General features: G+C 39.4%; 1 protein-coding gene across 2 annotated transcripts in view; it reads right to left on the reverse strand.

The window, feature by feature from the left end:
- The window catches only part of slc13a4 (solute carrier family 13 member 4), a 116,461-nt gene that overhangs the window by 27,095 nt on the left and 68,728 nt on the right, over window positions 1-20,638 (reverse strand). For both annotated transcript variants that reach the window (XM_087997252.1, XM_043709429.2), the window contains 3 exons: window positions 10,296-10,501; window positions 9,431-9,479; window positions 5,399-5,453 (listed from right to left, as the gene is read on the reverse strand). In XM_087997252.1, the coding sequence (XP_087853378.1) occupies window positions 5,399-5,453; window positions 9,431-9,479; window positions 10,296-10,501 (310 nt within the window). The remainder of the gene's footprint in view (window positions 1-5,398; window positions 5,454-9,430; window positions 9,480-10,295; window positions 10,502-20,638) is intronic.

The raw sequence follows: 20,638 nt of genomic DNA on the forward strand, positions 1-20,638 counted from the left end.
TGATCCCCTTTCTGTCCATTTGTTGTTTCGTTTGCACCCCTCTGCCCCCCACCGTTGGTCTTGCTGTGTAAATGATACAAGATTTAGCAGAGATATAAATTGTAATTGTGACATTTACAGCACAACCTTGAGGCTTACACTTTTTAAGGAGTAGTGAGCATGAATGGATTGGTTGCCTCAATTTGTATATGGGTGCAGTTTTCCAGAGTGAACAGTCACAATGTTGATGAAGGGCTTTTGCCCGAAACGTCGATTTTCCTGCTCCTAGAATGCTGCCTGACCTGCTGTACTTTTCCAGCACCACTCTAATCTTGACTCTAATCTCCAGTATCTGCAGTGCCCACCTCTGCCCAGTCATAATATTCTCCCACGTGTTGCTTTTGGAAAGTCTATGGTGATAAGTAGTGACATATGAGACACTATGACTGCATGGCCAACCCTGCAATTTCACTGGCAGCAAATATAGCTTTGGCCAGTAGCACTGTCCATTTAAAACCATATCCCAATCTTTCAATTAGACTTAAAGCTACAAAATGACACATTCTGAGCCAGCATTAAAACAAAGTATGGCAATAAAACTATTAGATTATGGCTATCACATATGGAAACTGTATCACAATGTGTGCGTATCAGTTCCTGCTTTTAAAACTCTCTCTATTCCACATTAAACCAGTTTCCCATTCTATTGCTGTGTCTTCTAACTGCATAGACTTGTTGTGGAGCTATGATCTTTTAATCTTATGTCCTATCATAAAAATATATACTGTAGTGAGCTAAATCAGGTACAGGATTGACCAATTTCAGTCTTATTCGCTCAGCAATTTTAAATCTGCAGCTGACAAGCTTCCCTTCTTCCATGTCCTTCTTCACAGGTTCAGTTGGATCACAGCTTTTCAGTGAATGTTTACTCCATAAACATTATCAGTTGTTAGGGGCAAATGTTGAGCAAATATTGTATCAATCTAAGGCCTCGACCTTTTGGATCTATTGAAGTGTTTGAGTCTGAATAATTGGGAGTCCTAAGATTATACGGTTGATGGGGTCACTAGGTCATACAAACAGCTGATTAAAAAAAATCAATTGCTTTCTGGCTTGTTTATTTGTGTCTGTTTTCACCAATTCCAAAAGCAAGAAATGTTATGTATAGAAGGTGCAAAGCTCTACTTCTAGCTTCTTCTGACAACCAATCCGCTGATGCTAAGAACCAGCCTGTGACCCTTCTCTGCGCCATGTCCAAGATTGAAGATGTTTTCTTTTCTGACTATTGAGGGTGTGGGTTAACCACAATAGGCAGTTACAAAATGATGAGCTCAGCATATTGACCTGAACTTTTACCTTACAGGCCCACTCAGAGTAATTTACAGCAGATCGGGCTGAATTTAATACTGAATGAGCTTTGCTGTGGCTCTTTAACTCTGAAATGGCTTTAACATCCTATTTCCATGTTTCTGAAGCAATCATGGTGCAGATTTTGATGACCTGCACATGACCCCATCATGTCATGGCAATGTCAATAGTTGATTTCTGTTTAAAAGGTCCAGGATGGGGGTCAGTTTGGTTACATTCTGCATGGTTCCAGAGACTTCAGAATGGAAATACAACCTGGCGAGGCTGCCCACTAGTTTTCTGCCTCTTCCCTGGAGGCCGTGCTGTAGGGGGTGAGGATGCACAATGAAGATTTATTTTCCTTTGACAGGAGGGACCAGCCTTTCAATGTGAACAGGTAAGGATGGAAGTGGTTCAGGAAGTAATCAGGAGTGCAATTCCTCTAACATACAGACAGGGCCTCTAAAGGATCTAGATTTTCAGAGGAGGAGGAAAGATGAGTGGCATATTGCTTGTGTTAATCCACAAACTCTGACTTCATCAATGTTTTGTTGCCCAGCTCTGCCCAGCTTGACACACCATATTGTTCCACTCATTCCTCTCTTCCTTATTTCCTTATTTGAACAGCCAGAGTTGTCACAAATCCCCATCCTATTGCCAGATCATACACAACCCTTAATATCTTTCCAGCTTGTCAATACTTTAGAACCTTGAGTCTTCCTTATGTTCGCTGACGAGATTCATCAAGCTTGGGCACGTGGTCACCAGTTATTAAAGTCAGGATGCTGGTTTAAAATTGGCATCATTGGCTGTTAACATCCAAATTAGAAACCTGACATCACCACCAGGATTTCTCACATTTTTCCATACGGCTCAGTTAAATCAGAAGTGAGCAGGATGACATTGACTTTCTCAAAGGGTGGTATTTTGGGGGACTTAATACCTCCGCCTGCACCAAAAACTGAAACCTGCCCCACTCCTCCTTATCAGTTAAAATGGCCCAGAATTCTGTTTGCTTTATTTACTGCTCTGCAGAGTCAGGCAAAGTGTTCAACATGCTCATTAAATTGAACTTCTTTTAGCCAATTCCATAGGATTTACTGAATATATTGCACAAATTTATCTCCCAATGTATAATATATGGTAATACTATTTGCAGTCACATAGTTCCTTAGCTGCTTCATCATATTCAATGCCTCTCCATTTAGTTTAGCATTGTCTGCAAATCTGACCTTATATATATCAAACTTCACTGTGAATAAGGGCCATTTTCATTTTCACATCACCCTAGTTCATTACCACTCCTGTAACTAGTTGTGATGTTTCCTCAGTCTCCAACAATTTCTTGCATGTCACTATGTTTCACCTAGTATGATCACTACGTTATGTTTATTACCTAATCATTACTACAGTGTTTCTTTTTTATTATTTTGTGTGACATTATTGAGTTCCTCGGTAATATAGTGGTTAGTATCCCTGCCTGTCACGCGGGAGACCAGGATTCAATTCCCTGCTGGGGACAACTGTTGCATTTAGCGGCACAGTGGCTTAGTGGTTAGTACTGCTGCCTCACAGCACCAGGGTTCCAGTTTTGATTCCAGCCTTGGCCAACTACCTGTGTGGAGTTTGCACATCCCCCCCGTGTCTGCGTGGGCTTCCTCCGGCTGCTCCGGTTTCCTCCCACAGTCCAAAGATGTTCAGGTCAGGTGAATTGGCCATGCTAAATTGCCCATAGTGTTAGGTGCATTAGTCAGAAGGAAATGGGTCTGGGTGGGTTGCTCTTCGGAGGGTCGGTGTGGACTTGTTGGGCCGAAGGACCTGTTTCCACACAGTAGGGAATCTAATCTAATTTGTTGAGCATCTTGAGTTCTTCTTTAACTGAGCAGCTTCCTGAGGCATTTCAGAGGGCAGCTAAATATTAATCCTATTGCTGTGAGTCTGGAATCAAACGTAAACAGGACCAGTTAAGGAATACTGATCATTTTCACTGGAAGATGTTAGTGAACTAGATGGGTTTTTACAACAATTGACAATAAGTTTCATGGCATCAATACTGAAACTAACTTTGAAATCCAGATTTATTAATCAAAATTAAATCTCATCATTCGCTAATGGTGGGATTTGAACCTTGACTCCACTGTTTTAATCTATGAATTCCTAGTCCAGGAACAAAATGACTGTGCCACCATCTCCTTGTGGGAACATGCGCATGCCTATTAGATGCATTTTCCACATTATAACAGTGACCACACTTGAAAAAGTGAAATGCTTTAAGACATATGGTAGTCATGAAAAGCACTTTATAAAACACAAGTCATTCTTTTCTCTATAACAGTCTTTGAGAAGGAACTTCCATGGAGGCTTTCTGTTAATCCACATATATCACACCATAGGAGTTTTCAGTGCTTCCATGTGCTGCCTGAAGGAGCCCACAGGCTTGGCCAATAGGAAAGACACCACTCCTCTTTTGACCAAGTCTCAAGCTACAAGACCTGTTTGGGCTCCAGCGATATCATCAGAACCTGACTTGCATATTTAAAGTGGACCAGGCCAATTTTGGGCAGCTGCTTAGCTAAGGGTTACAGTTCAAAAATAATGCATGGATACATTAATAAATCAATGTGATTTCTCTCAGTTCATGTCATGGGAATAAGGTGGTGAAAATCCTTGATATATGAATTATATTTGTTGCATAGAAGAGTTTTGTGATGTAAACTGTAGATGTATATGCACATGTTTTATACTATTTAGGTTGGATTTCTGGTTTTGAGTTAGTAACCTGTGAATGTCTGAAGCCAATAATTAACTTGTAAATACTTATAAAACCATGGTGATTTATTTTAAAACGGTTTTTAAGGCCTGGCTTTACAAATTTTGTAAACCACTTACGGGTATTTTTAAAACATAAATTTAAAAAGACTTAAATCTACTGAGGTGTTTGGTATGGAGACTGTGGTGTGAGAATTGTACAGTGATACTCTATTAGGGGTGTGTTTTGGGTACTACACAAAAACTACTTTGTTTCCTTTCAGTTTATGAAGGAGTGTTTTGGTTTTAATAGGATCATACATTTACTATGTGTTCAAAAGTCTTTAAATTTGCATTATAAGTTGCTGATTAAGTATATTCTATTTTATCTTACTTTCTTTTGTTAATAAACTCCTGTTTTATTGTCAAAGCAAAACTTGCAGCATTGGATACTTATGTTTCAGTGGTAGCCATGATGTGGAAGTGCTGGTATTGGAGTGGAGCGGACAAAATTAAAAATTACACAACTCCAGGTTATAGTACATCTGGTTTATTTGGAAGTACAAGGTTTCAGAGCACTACTCCTTGATTAGCTAGCTACTGATACTTCAAAATAAGTCTGTTGGACTATAACCTGGTATTGTGTGTTTTTTAACTATGTTTCAGTGATAGGTCACTTCATTAAAACCAAAATAAATCAAAATATGATCTATCATGCCAGGTTGATCTGACTTGTCTGGTAGCAACATCAGGTCAGGCAGCATCCGAGGAGCAGGAAAATCGACATTTCAGGCGGGAGTCCTTCATCAGGAATGGTGATGAAGGGCTCCTGATTCCTGATGAAGGGGTCCGGCCCGAAACATCAATTTTCCTGCTCCCCGGACACTGCCTGACCTGCTGTGCTTTTCCAGCAACACACTCTCAACTCTGATCTCCAGCATCTGCAGACCTTACTGTCTCCTGGTAGCAACATCAGTTCGGATCATGACAGTTTATATAAGAAAACTTTTAACAAGATTTCATGTGTGTGTATAACTATCTAGTTGCCATATATTTGATTCACATTACCCTTTAAAATAGGACAAGGTACAAAATGTCAAGCCCCTGCTGGCCACATAAATGTTTAAATGCCACAGCACTGGGAACACACAATGGAAATTATCTGCTAATCCAGTTCCACTATCACATGTAATGAAGCAGCCATAAAACATCATTATCAGACTTCTGCAAAAAACAGCAGGGCCATAAAACAGGAAGAAACAGAATCCAGTCAGCAACCAAACAAGATCAGTGATAATGCTATAAATTTGATAATGTTACAAACCTGCCCCTGTGGTTCAGTCAGCATTTTCTGGTCAAGTTGGTTCTTCTTTGCTGCACTAGGAAATTAAAATAAAGCTTAAGTAATTCCAGCAAAGCATTTCTGTTTTCTTCAGATTCATGTGGTCTGAAGGACACTCAATATCCAGCTCAAAAGAACATCTAATCATGATTCATAACTTCTGATGAATGAGACATTGGAGATTTCATTCAGCCCTATATTGCTGATCATAGCTGCAAATAAAGAATTACTTTGAGTTACAGGTGATTTAGTCAATAATTCTTCCAAGGCATTGCACATTTTCCAACTGAGCATGACTGAACAGAAGAAATTATTTTGCCTGTTTCAGAACTGATTTGCTTGAGAAAATTGGATTAGTCAGACAGAATATATGCTTAGGGCACTTGTTTAGATTGGACAGGGTGTGTAGCACACAGAGCTGATACATATTAATTTCAAGGATAACATGAATGTATGAACAGGAGGAGGACATGTAGACACGATTCAACTCCCAGCTGAGGGATGCTGATGTGAATCATATTTCTTGTGACTGTGTCAACTCTACATCTCTTGCTTTCAGATCTTCATTTCAAACTAATACCAATCAAGGTAAACAGTTTTTTGGTACCAACACTGAACTATGATCTTTGTTCCATGTCTGCGTAGATATGAGTGCCCCAGAATTATTTGGGATTTGGTGGTGGGTTCAACTAAGTTTCACAATTCATGAGATTAGCATTTTTAGATTTAATGAAAGGATTTAAACTGAATGCTTTCCTCCTTTTCAGCATTCCAAAAAATCCTCATAAACACTGCAACTTCAAGATTTATACCGGGTTCATTTGAATGCTGTGTGAGCATAGTATTCTAAGATGACTTTAGTAAGCCTGCACCAAGGATGACATCACATTTGCAGCAGGGAGACATTTCAAAACTGTATAAAAAGCTTGAATTGATCACCATTCATAATGCCAATTCATTATCTGTGATCCCAAACATTCCTACTTTCTGGTTGACCAAATTGTTGGGAGATTGACTGGAATGAAGATTCAAATTGCCTCTATTATCAAATACTAATCTATTTTCTTTGATTCCACTCAATGCAACCAGTATCCTGGTTTCTTTACTATCCTCAAAAAAAAAGAGATTATGAGCTGCCTCATGGCATTTTCTATTTAGGAAGCCTTGTAAAATTGTTTGTCTACATGATTGTACATCATATGCAAAATGTATTGATTATAAGCATTTTGGATAGTTCTATATGCATGTATCTGCATCTCACCTCATTTATATGCAGTTTCCTGTTCTCCCACATGTCAGAATCAATTCCTGACATGAAAGTCAGAATGGGTCACTGGTAGCTCCAAATTACCAATTGTTCCTCTAGGCCTCCAGAATAAGCAACGGTCTTCAACAGCTCAAATTATGCTTGCATCACACTACCACAGCTCCCAACACTCCCCACATCGGACATGCACTAGCCTCACCACATCTCCCTGACACATTTCTGGCTCACATAGAACACAGCTCTCTACTTCGATACTAAACTTTGGATTGCACCAGTACCTTTCATTGTAATCCTACTGGCAGGCCACTTTGTGTACAGTAAAAGACATCGAACTCACGGATTGGACCAGTGACTTGCACTCTTGATGCTCCCTTGTTTTACGGCCACTTGGATATTCACTGCCTTGCCATTGCTTGTCTTTTCATGCTTTGCTATCTCATTCAGAACTTAGAAGCTCAAATTCCTTCTGTCTTGTCTTGCCCTTCAGTACAGACATAAGGTTAGGCAGCTGTCATGTTTGCCACGGTGATGAAGCAAGGACATCTTGCTGTATGATACCATGCTACATCAATGTCACACCAATGGTATCTGTCACCAGTTTACATAGCAAACTCACTGAATACGCTTCAAACAAATGACACTCTCAAAATACCTAAATACCTTAGTCACATCAGTGGGGATTGTATTCAGTCAAAGGGTAATGGAACAAGGGTACTCTGCACTGAGTGTTAGCCAATGAAGCAATTCTAAGAAAGAAAAGCATATTCCATGTTATATGTTTATTTCTTACGTGTACATTTGGTATAGCCCATGTATGTACCTGTGTTCTATTATATCATTTCTCATCCTTATATACTCCACTTTATCTCTATATTCCCATTTGGATACAAAATTGGCTCGAAGGTAGAAGACAGAAGGTGGTGGTGGAGGGTTGCTGTGGATGCCTGTGAACACTGGTGTGCCATAAGGATCAGTACTGGGTCCCCTGCTTTTTGTCATTTATATAAATGATTTGATATGAAATTAGGAGGTATTGTTAGTAAGTTTGCAAATGACACTAAAATTGGAGGTTTAGTGGACAGCAAAGAAGGTTACCTCAGAGTAGATCAAGATCTTGATCAGATGGGCCAATGGACCGAGGAATGGCAAATGGAGTTTAATTTAGATAAATGTGAGGTGCTGCATTTTGGAAAGGCAAATCAGAGCAGGACTTTTACACATAAAGGTAAAGTCGCGGGAACTTGCAGTACAGGTTCATAGTTCCTTGAAAGTGGAGTCTTGGGTAGATAGGATAGTGAAGAAGGCATTTGGTCTGTTTTCCTTTACTGGTCAGTGCATTGAGTTTGGAGTTGGGAGGTCATGTTGCAGCTGTACAGGACATTGGTTAGGCCACCATTGGAATACTGCGTGCAATTCTGGTGTCCCTGCTGTAGGAAGGATATTGTGAAACTTGAAAGGTTTCAGAAAAGATATACAAGGATGTTGCAAAGGTTGGAGGGTTTAAATTATAGGGGGGAGGCTGAATAGACAGAGGCTGTATGCCCTGGAGCGTCAGAGGCTGAGGGGTGACCTTATAGAGGTTTATAAAATCATGATAGGATAAATAGACAAAGTCCTTTTTTCCTGAGGTGGGGGAGTCCAGAACTAGAGGGCATAGGTTTAAGTTGAGAGGGGAAAGATTTAAAGTGATCTAAGGGGCAACTTTTTCATGCAGGGGTTGATTATGGAAGAAAATTTGACAAGATCTTATTCCCTGACACAATTGTGTGTGCACAGTTTTGTCAAATTTTCTTCCACAACCATCCTCTGCATGAAAATGTTGACCCTGAGATCCACCAGAGGAAATGGTGGAGCATGGTACAGTTACAACATTTAAAAGGCATCTGGATGGTATATGAATAGGAAGGGTTCAGAGGAATATGGGCCAAACACTGGCAAATAGGACAAAATTTATTTAGAATATCTGGTTGGCATGGATGAGTTAGACCGATGGGTCTGTTTCCGTGCTGTATATCTCTATGACACCAAACCAAAATTTATCCCTCCCACCATTTCCATCTCATGAATATCACTTATAATTCCAGATACACCAGTGTGTTTTTCCACAATCCATAAACTCTAGTGTGTCTTTGCTAAATGACCAGTGACACCTGCTACCATGAAGACACCTGAAGGTTTTCCATTATTGACAAAAGTGTGATTCTTTTTCTTTTGGAGGATCTAAATGAGAATGCAAATAAAGAGTATTACCCTGCTTAACTCAGAAGACTGTTCCTTTGTGATAAGATTTATCACTGGTTTACTGTTGTGATGTCTTACAGAATGTTGAGATGTGGCTCGTCTGAGGACTTTTTAAAGCAATTCTTTATTGGTATTATACTATGTACATTCTATCTACAAACCAAGTCTATGTTGTTGCTTCTGTCTTCAGGATCAGTTGATATGAGCAGAACATCCTCAAGAGTTAACCTTTTATTTTATACTGGGAAGTGAGCAGCACCACTTATTATTTGATTTATATTGAATACTCACAGATTCTAGAATTAATGTTATTTTCTCCAAGAATGACTGCATCAGTATTGCCAATTATTGATATTTAATAACTTAATTTAAATTAATAATCAAATAAATTGAATAAATAAATGGAAAAGATGAAGGGAAGCTGTTCCAAGCCAGTTCACTTCCTTAGCCCCATTCCTGGAGTCTGTTCTACATTTTTTGGATTGCATGCAAATAACGAAACTTACTTTTCTTTAAGATAGATTAGTTCCAGCTGCTTTTTCTCATTCTCATCCTCTGGAAGCAATAAGAGACAGTTAATGAAACATTCACATAATAAAGCAATTTTCTCACCTGCACACAAACAACATGGGTGCTGGGGAAAAAAAATAAGCACTACCGCAGTTAGGCGGTAGTGTCGGGGATAATATTTTTAAAATGAAACAAAAAAGAGGAATGCCAGAAAAATAAAAGCAATTTTCTTTGACAAAAATGATTCAACAGCTTTGAGTTAAAGGTACTGTGCATGAGAGCACATGGAAACAGATCATATTTATATAATCTGAGATTACAGCTGAGCTGCTGCCTATTACATCTATGCACCTGAAAGGAAAGGAAGCAAGTCAACCGATGTAACCCCTCCTGATCACAATCCACTCACCCCTGGTAACAAACGTCTAAGTTGATAGATGTTATCTTGATTCGGTCAAAGTCAAAAAACTCGGAGACACTCAACGACATGATCAATGATCAATGATCCATGTAGAATGATTGCATGGGAAGTTCTCTTTCAGCTCCATCCCAAATGCTTTCAAGAAAGGAAGGAGGAAAATGGGGTTGAACTTAACTTGCCCGAATTGACCTCAATGTGATAGTTATGGCCCCATTAATAGTAACAATTAGCTTGTAACTAGGGCAGCCTGTTAGATGGTTAAAGTATTTGTGTGTTTCCAATGGTTAAGTGCCATGTAATTAATTTAATGCTGTCCACCAAAAATAAGGAGAAAAGATAGAAGGAAACAGGATTTGGTTGGGGGACAGAACATACATTGAACATATGTTATCAATGTGAGTTATGATCAACAAAGCTCGTAGTAGATAATTAATACACACCATATTTATGGGAGCCAGAACTTGTGTAGGCATCTTCTATGCTGTCAGTGTCCGTGATTACAGTTAATTCCGCATCAGATTCCAGGCTGGTATTGATGAGCTGCTGCAGCACAGCTTCTGCAATTGGCATCACCATAGCGGTGGTAGAGGTGTTACTGAGCCACATGGACAAGAACACAGTACAGCACATGAAACCAAGCACCAACCTGTGAATAACAGAGGAAGTAAATACCTTATAAGTAAACATAGAACTCACCAAATAAGAGGGGAAAGAAACTAGTGATTTAAAGTTGATGTTATGACTTTGCTAAAGAAATTGTCTTTTAACAAACCGCCTCAAACTGGCATCCAAGCATGAAGTCACAGTAGCCAACAGACTAATGGCGTCACACCTATTGTGGACTTGTGATTAAGGAGATCACACTTAGTCAGTTTGGAGGGATTAGAACTCTGTCCCAGATTGGAAGAACACAGTCATTAGTATGCTTGAGGTGGACAGATCTTATAAACCAGCCTTGACAGAAACCAGGAATTCAGAAATATCATAATTATGCCACTTTGATCCAAGAGAGAGCTAACAGACGAGGAGCCATGCTGTTTAAATTTCAAAGGAGTACTTAGCTCCCTGTGTAATTAAATAATTCCAGGAATGATTAACTTTTCCCTTAGACATTTTGAAAGGCTTATAATGCATAAGCATGTTTTTTGGACGTATATTTTCATTCTAACGCTGTATTTTCAAGTCATCAGACCTATAATTAAACATTGATGTATCAGTATTTTTGATTTTGTCCTGTCTCTATGTCAATATTGCTTTGTCTTGAACTGAAGCAGTGAATTACACATTGAGAGGTTATGGATATCTACACACTGTCCCTGAGACTGTTTGATTCCATCCATTGTAAGGCTTTCCCGCTCCAGATGTACTGTAACATTCCTTTCTTTACATCAAACACAGCTCACTAGTATAATGTCTGAGAACTCTCTCTCTCCACATGCTTATTATAGTCTGCTATCTTCTCTCTTATTGTATCAGAGCCATGTCACCAGTTACATCTTCATGATTTGCATGACTGTCATTATACTGCAAATGCGCAGCAGGTCAGGCAGCATCCAAGGAGCAGGAGAATCAAGGAATCCTGAAGAAGGGCTTATGCCCGAAACGTCAATTCTCCTGCTCCTTGGATGCTGCCTGACCTGCTGTGCTTCTCCAGCAACACATTTTTCAGCTCTGATCTCCAGCATCTGCAGTCCTCACTTTCTCCTATTATACTGCAAACCCCCACATCCTACTCCCACCCTGAATTTCTCTCTACTTGGTCAACCTTAGTCCAGTCATTTATTTTTACTTGCTTACGCAGTAACCATTATTATTAGCATCATCATTATTACCATCTTCACTATTATCATCAGCAACAAATCCCAACCCTCCCAAGTCACAACACCTCAAAGTCTGAATCTCAAAGGATACTCTAATCTGAATTATTTCAGTTCAACAGTCAGTGTTACAAGGGGACATAAATTTAAGGTGAAAGGTGGAAGGTATAGGGGGGATGTCAGGGGTAGATTCTTTACCCAGAGAGTGGTGGGGGCATGGAATGCGCTGCCTGTGGGAGTGGCAGAGTCAGAATCATTGGCGACCTTTAAGCGGCAATTGGATAGGTACATGGATGGGTGCTTAAGTTAGGACAAATGTTCGGCACAACATCATGGGCCGAAGGGCCTGTTCTGTGCTGTATTGTTCTATGTTCTATGTTCTATGTAACATATTAGTGATGATGCTGTACCGTGTCTGAAATGGTGGTGTGACACCATGCACATTGGATGTAGTACAGGGATGGCTGCCTACATTCTATGATGATCATGTTTGTTCTTACTTCTCAGATCAACTATGATAAAAACTTTCCTGGTCCTCTTAAATATCCCTTCAGGAATTCTGACAATATACGTTTTGGTTAATCTGTTTTTCTGACTATGGCTTCTGATTTCCTATCCCCAATTAAGACCTTCTGCTCTAGCTTTAAGGTTGACAGATTTTGCTCCATGTCATGAGTTGTACCATCCCTGTTGCTTTTTGCTGTACCATTTCTCTTCTTGTTTGACTTTATCATGGTCTTGAGAGACTATATTTGACCTGTATTCTAAAACTGGTCTATTCATTTTAACCTCCTTCCTCTTAACGGTTCTATCGGAAATATCCATTATTCAATGGTGTTGCTTTGTAACTGATTAAGCCAATTCAGAGTCTGCATTTGTATGCGTTAGTGACCTCGTGGTCTTGACCACACCCTCTGCCTCAGTTTAATTAAGGGTAGGGTAAATAACCTGTCACATAAGTAATGCTTGCCTCAAACCTGAACTTTCTGAAATCCATGCTCCAAATTGAGGTCCATTGTACAGGGAACTCTTCAGGAAAACTGCATATCACAACATGCTTTTTTACTGATCCAATCAGTGGGGGTGCTGTGGTAAATGAAGCCTTGTTACTTCAATCAGAATTGAATAACAGTTGATTAGGACTAAAATTGCTTTCTCTTAAAATCAGATATTCCATTGCTAACCTTTCCTGTGGTCTTTCCAGAAATCTTGATGAAATTATTGACTCTGTGGGTTTTGGTTGTGTATGGCTTTACAAATGTAATCCTGTACATTGTTCAAAATTCTAGTGCCATCCCTGAGTGTATCAATTATTACCTGTACCTTGTCTGGAAGATAGACTTTGGAATATGGCATACTCACATCTCATCAGCAAAAGGCGAAGCTTTTATTTACAAACAGCGACCTCTGAGATTTTTATGAATCCCAGTAATATTACCAAAGGCTTACGTTCCATCTCAACATGAAATTTCAGTTTTGTGAAGTAGTTTGCAAATCTTTCACATCCTCATGTAGCTGCTAAGACTCCCTTCTCTATGGTTACATACTTTGTTCAGTCTCCATCAAAGCACTTTACATTTGTTTTGTCAGTCTGCACCTGATTAAGGACTGTTTCAAGTCTTGTGGAATAATGCAGCCATATAATGTGTTAGAGCTTCATCAGAAAGTAATTACTCTTCAATCTTTTCAAAACTTGCATTCTGTTCCTGATAACAATAGCATTGCTGGCCTTTCTTCAAAAGTTTTCTTACAGGTTGTGTAAGACTTGTTACGTTGGGGATAAACCTCCAATTCTAAAAAATGCAATATATCATTCATGCACTTTAGTGCTGGGTAAATCACTGATGATAGCTCTTATCTTCCTTGGATCCACCATTTTTTATTTATTCATTCACAGGATGAGGGCATTGTTACTCATCCCTAATTAGAGACAAAGAAAATTGCAGATGCTGGAATCCAAGATAGGAAAGCAGGAGGTTGGAAGAACACAGCAAGCCAGGCAGCATCAGGAGATGAAGTCATCAACATTTTGGGTGTAACCCTTCTTTAGGTCCTGAAGAAGGGTTACACCCAAAATATCGACTTCTCCACCTCCTGATGCTGCTTGGCTTGCTGTATTCTCCCAGCCTCCTGCCTGCCCATCCCTAATTGGCCAAAAGGCATTTAAGAGTCAATTACATTGCTGCACCACTGGAGTCACATGTAGGGCAGACTAGGTAAGGATGGCAACTTCCCTCCATAAAGGACATTAGTAAACCAGTTGGGTTTTTCCCAGGAATCAACAACAGATTCATGGTCATCTTTAGATGCTTAATTCCACCATCTGCTATGTTGGGATTTGAACCTGAACCCCAGGGAACATTACTTGGGTCTCTGGATTAACAGTCCAGTGATAATACCACTCGGTCATGGCCTCCTCTCCATAAAGCCTTGCTCTTAGATTCCGTCATCTAGAAATGTTATTATTTTTAGAAAGAATTGCACTTTCTAACCTAGTGTAAGACCTACAATCTGTAATGTCTTTAATACATCCCTGATCTGCTGGACATGTTCCTTCTGCATTTTAACATGCATTATGATATCATCCGTATGGAAAATGTTTCCCTTCCAGGATTCTAAACAAAGCTGTTTAGAAGATGTTTGGTGCAGCAAAGATCCCACATGTTCGACAATTGAAGCAATCCTGCCTGACAGTGTAATAAGTGCACTTATTAATTTTGACTCATGGTCTAAGAGTATCTGTCAGAATCCACTATTAGCATCCAATAATTTGAAAAACTTCTCTTATTGGCAATTTTGCCAAACTATTGTCAACAGATGGAGTCAGATGGATTTCTCTTTGAACTCCTTTGTTTAACTGAGAGAGATCCACATACAATCTAAGTTTGCTATTTTGAGCATTGTGAGCAGTTACTAGGCCTGAGCGCAGTTGTGTTGGTTCTGTTACTAGCAATGTAACCTTGTTTTCAATCTTGCTGTTTAACTGAAATTTAACTTTTCTCATCAAAGGGTGTGTACAACCAGATGGGTTTAGTATCATTCTTACAGAATAATATATGCTACTATTTCAACTTGCCTAAACATCTTTGGAAATTACTGACAAAATTCTCTGCTGTCTTCATTGTGAAGTATTATATTCAGTCTCCTTCAGTGACCAACTCACAATTCTGCTTAACAATTAGGTATTCGATCCTTCAGTACTTCAGTGACATTTTGTCTTCTATGGATAGGTTTTGTGGTGTTTTGCCCACACATCTGAAGATCTGTGCCTCCCGGACTTTGGAGTTTTACATTTGCTGGTCTGGCTGTCAGAGATTTCAAACAAGGCAGGCTCTCTGCTACTTTGAAACAGCTGTTCCTGTGTCAAATTTAAATTCTGCTTCAAACCATTGCACCATCAAGTTGGTAGTCAGAATTGGTTTTGACTCTCTTTAACCTCATCTATGAATGTTGTCTTCATCTCATATTTGTATATTTTTCTTCTTGAACTTACATCTGGTTGCGTGATTTCAATATCCCTTGACATTTTCCTTTTGCAGAACCATTTTGTTGCTTTTGAGGCATGAGGATGCTGTTAATTTACTATATTTCTTTAAGCTCCCAGCTAGTCACAGTTCGGCACTCAGTTTCCCTAACGGACATTCAGTGCACTTGTGATTATGTTTGGATCCACGTCTTGCAAAACCTAAAATAGATGTTGACACTGACACCCACTTTTTTTTTTGCATTTGACAAGCTTTTAGGGGAGTTACTGCACCATTTGGACCATGTTGGAAAAGTCTCTGATGTTTCTTTGCAGTATTGACGCATTTTTGAGCCATGAATTTTTTTTTGCCTGTGCAGTGAATTAGATCATCTGTTCTAGTATTAAACAAAGTCTGACAACATCTCATTCTTCACAATTAATCCATCCTTCCAAGTTACCTGTCAGCAATATTCTGCTTGACAATATGAATGAATTAAAAAGGCTTCTATTGATTTTCTCACATGTCAAGATCACAAATTAAACGTTGCTCAGCCTATGGACAAATTTTTTGGGAGGGGCAAAAGAATGCACTGGTTTGTCTGACCAGAATATACTCAGCTATTAGCCTGACAGCATATAAAGATGCTAGCTAGATGACATTACTCCTTCACATGTGAGTTAGAAACTGTTTTATAATGCTAAATTCTTTTCCTGTATTTTTATTCTCCAAAATATTGTTAGTTCATGGCTAAGCTTTGAAGTTGTCAATATTCTTTCTTCCACCATTAAGTTTTCCTACTCTATTGCTCTGTATTTAGAATCTTAGAGTCATAGAGATGTACAGCACAGAAACAGACCCTTCGGTCCAACTTGTCCATGCCGACCAGATATCCCAATCTAATCTAATCCCACCTGCTAGCACCTGGCCCATATCCCTCTAAACCCTTCCTATTCATATACCCATCCAGATGCCTTTCAAATGTTCCAATTATACCAGCCTCCACCACTTCCTCTGGCAGCTCATTCCTTACTCTGAGTGAAGAAGTTGCCTCTTAGGTCTATTTTATATCTTTCCCCTCTCACCCTAAACCTATGCCCTCTAGTTCTGGACTCTCCCACCCCAGGGAAAAGACTTTGTCTATTTATCCTATCCATGCCCCTCATGATTTTATAAACCTCTATAAGGTCACCCCTCAGCCTCCGACGCTCCAGGGAAACCAGCCCCAGCCTGTTCAGCCTCTCACTATAGCTCAAATCCTCCAACCCTGGCAACATCCTTGGAAATTCTCTTTTTCCAACTTTTTGCTTGAAGTCTTCTGAAGTCGTATCTTGATTTTGGAGTCTTCCTTTTTTAGTTGTGTGCCTTGGACTCTATTTTAACCTCAAATCTTGGTTTGGAGATTTCTTTCCCTAAATAAATCTACATTACATTTGAAGCCAATACTGCTTTCTGCCTGTTGAGGTACTAGTCTAGAGTATGGTTTGTATTATGGAGTATACCAGGTCTGCATCATGAGCTGTACATGTCTGCACATACACTTTCCCTGGAGCTGTTTGTCCCTTGTCTCTAAGTAAGGCTTTTCCACTCATTGTTTATACATGTCTGCACATTTTAAGTTAACAAATACCGCTGTCTAGTGTGACAGCGGTATCTCTCTTTTCACATACTCATTGTGGCGTGATGTCTTTGTCTTCCTGATGACAGTCATGTTTATCAGTTACATCATTATTTGCATGGATCTAATTATATTACTGACATGTATGCAGTTCTCAATCTCTGACCTATTCCCCAGTCTATGGTCCTGACCCTTTCTCATTCCTTTTGTCCTCTGGATCAAACTGCAAATTTTCATTGATTTGGGATTTTATGTAGCTGCAGTACCTCTCATTGCCACTAGAGGTCTTCGCATACTTTGAAAGTATGTCGCAATTGTCAAAAAAATTCAGTCAAAATAATGGTAAAGTGAATGATGCTCAATAATAGTTATGTGCAGATGCAAGTGCTGATGTTAGTGCAATGTCAGGTGAGAGCAGGCATGGGTTTAAACAAGGAAACTGAGACGATGCTGTTGAAGATGTACTGGTTCACTGTTAGTTTCTCAAAAAGGGCATCTTGCCATGAGGTTCATCATTAAAATGCACTGAGCAGTGTGAAGTTGCTCTATTTCCATTTTAATGTAAACTAAAGTCACTGCAGGAAGTTAGAGCTGGACTGAAATGATGCAAGAAGCCCAACTTGGAGCCATTTAAGGTCTGCACATTTTTAATTACTTGGACTAGCTGTCAGAGATTCTTCTAACGAAGTGTTAATTATTAACTACTGCCAATGAAACCTCTTTGGCACCAAAATATAACTTTTAGAAGTATGAAATTTGATTTCCTCAGCCTTTGATGATCATTGAACCTTTTAAAAACGTAAAATAGCATTGTTTTTCAATGCTATATCTTCTTTCCTTTCGTAATCAAATTTTTCTTTCTTTTTATTCTGTACTTGATTTAACATGCACCCACTCGACTTTGAATATCCTCTCAGTCCTTAATTTCACAATCTTCACTCTGTTTACTGAAGGATATACCCAGCTGGTTGTTCTGTGTACTAATGTCCCCTGTGCTAATTTTACCCTCCCAGCAACATAATCAGCTCAGACTTGCAGCATCGTCCATGCAAAATATTGTCAAGATTAAACAGTTATAGGCAAGTCTAGCTAATGTTGGATGCTGTTCAATGCCCTATAAATTATGGGCTAATGGGGATTGGGAGTAAATGAGATCAATAAAGCACAAGCAAGAAAATATATCACAAGATAATTGTTGCTAAAGAACTATTGATGATAATCATGAATATTCAATCAATGGTATATTTCATGTTGTTATCAATTCAAGTGATTAACAAATGGCAAAAGTATCAGAAAGCATTGGAAATACTCCACAGATCATGAATTTTCTCTGGAGAATCAAACAGAGTTAATAGTTCTGATTTTCCAGTCAGCAGCAAAGTGATAGCATTCACTCGTTCATCCAGCCACCTCTTTGATGCAGATTCCCCCTTTTCTCAGCATTAGAGTCACAGAGTCATAGAGATGTACAGCACAGAAACAGACCCTTCAGTCCAACTCGTCCATGCCAACCAGATATCCCAACCCAATCTAGTCCCATTTGCCAGCATTTGTTCCATATCCCTCTAATCCCTCCTTATTCATGTACCCATTCAGATGCCTTTTAAATGTTGTAATTGTACCAGTCTCCAGCACTTCCTCTGGCAGCTCATTCCATACATGCACCACCCTCTGCATGAAAAGAGTTGCCTTTTAGGTCCCATTTATATCTTTCCCCTCTTGCCCTAAACCTACGCCCTCTAGTCTGGACTCCCCCATCACATGGGAAAAGACCATGTCTATTTATCCTATCCAAGCCCCTCATGATTTTATAAAGCTCTGTAAGGTTACCCCTCAGCCTCCGACTCTCACGGGAAAACAGCCCCAGCCTATTCAGCCTCTCCCTATAGCTCAAGCCCTCTAACCCTGGCAACATCCTTGTAAATATTTTCTGAACCCTTTCAAGTTTCACAACATCCTTCCTATAGGAAGGAGACCAGAATTGCACACAATATTCCAATAGCGGCCTAACCAATGTCCTATACAGCCACAACATGACCTCCCAATGTCTATACTGAATGATCTGAGCAATAAAGGAAAGGATACTAACTGCCTTCTTCACTATCCTATCTATTTGAGACTCCACTTTTAAGGTACTATGAACCTACACTCCATTAGTTTGAAACCGACAGCAAAGTCAAGGAGATTTTCAAGTATCTCGCCGCAGTGATATCAGCAAGCAGGGTAATCACATTGATGTATTCTCAAAGACAGCAAACCAGAAGGTAAAACATACTGATTATCCTTCCATTTTAATTTAAACTTTATAGAGAGTGAAATAAATTATTTTGAGTGTACATTGAATTAAGGTGGAATATCACAATCTTAAAATACCTTCTAAAATGTTTTAAGAATGTAAATATTTTGTAGAGAATTTAACAAATATAATGAGTTTTCTTAAACCAAATGAATTTTTCAGCAGTAATTATAAATTTCAGTACAAGAAACCCAGTCACATCTCACTCAACAAGGTGTAACTTTTCTAGGGCTTTTACTGTGGGACAAGTAGTGAAAAAGAGGCCATTTTTATATCTCATAATTTCTATTCCATGCAGCCTGTGGGATCTATCTCAGCACACCCTATGGTGAAGTTTAGAATCACAGACTGTAACTTCTATATTTCCACATTTAACACTTTTAACTAAACTTCTTTCAGTTGCAGAGAAGAAAAGGGCAAATGTTTTGTTATAATTACTACTGCAAATACCAGTCAATGTTTTAATTCTGACCAATGATCACTGACATGAAATACTAACTCTGTTTCTCTCTCCACCAATGCCCTTCCTGACCTTCTGAGTATTTCCAGCTTTTTCTGTCTTTCTTTATATTTACGTAGCTGCCAGTCGGCAGTATTTGGTGATAAGTTTGCCAGCTGGTGGTATAATGCCACACTTGGTGACCCCAGTGAGCAGTTGCTTTCAGAGGCCACAAATTGGAGAATCAGAAGTGGAGGTTTGTAATCCTGTCCGAGTGCTACTTCTCTTCCGGCTGTGTGAATTCCTCTCCCCTCGATCCTCAATGCAACTGCTGAACGCTCCAATCCCAAAACACAGCCTGCCAACTCCTACATCACAGCTCCTGCATCCCAACCCCTGTCCTTCAATCTCTTGTTGCACCTGATATAATTACAGGACAAAAATGGTTTACATACAGAAGCTTGACGAACACACTTCTTCAAGTAAAACTTAGTAACAATTAAGGTTGATTGACAGTGAAGGGGGTGTGACTTCTGGACTGGAATCAGCTAGATGATTATAGCAAAGATTCTCAAACATTGTAAGGGTCAAAAGTCTTCCAGTTTCCTACTAACCCAAGCTCTTCCATTGTCTGCACTTGAAGAGAAAATCAGCCTTGGAGATTTTCTTTCCAATCGATCCTCCAATCGTTTGTTAGCATAATGTAGCACCATCATTTGGCTGGCCACACCTTCATTTAATTTGGCTTATATTAGGTCTGGCATTGGGAATTTGCCAATGGAAGAATATGGAACAGAATGGAAGCAGTCCAGAAAAGCTGACTGTCTTTACAAAGCAATATATTACTTCTAATATGCACATTTCCTGCTTTTCAAAAGACGTTTGAATTGCAAAAATAATTGGCAAAACACTGTGTCGAGCACAATAAACGAGAAAGCAAGAAATTGTTATTGTGGCTAATGAGAAGAATGGTAGAATGTTTGACCCTCCGTTTGATGGCTGATGCAGTGCAAGTGAAGTGTTCTGCATGAGGAGATAATGAGGACTCTCCAGGCAAACCTGCTCTGATCAATCCAAATAGATGAGTCTCTGCCTGTGAGTGATAGTGCGAGGGCAGTACCAATAAACCCAGTCTGTCTGAAGTGCATT

This window comes from Chiloscyllium plagiosum, unplaced genomic scaffold, assembly GCF_037043375.1.
Source record: "Chiloscyllium plagiosum isolate Xiang-an unplaced genomic scaffold, Cpla_swu_hap1 HiC_scaffold_19, whole genome shotgun sequence".
NCBI classification, from domain to species: Eukaryota; Metazoa; Chordata; class Chondrichthyes; order Orectolobiformes; family Hemiscylliidae; genus Chiloscyllium; species Chiloscyllium plagiosum.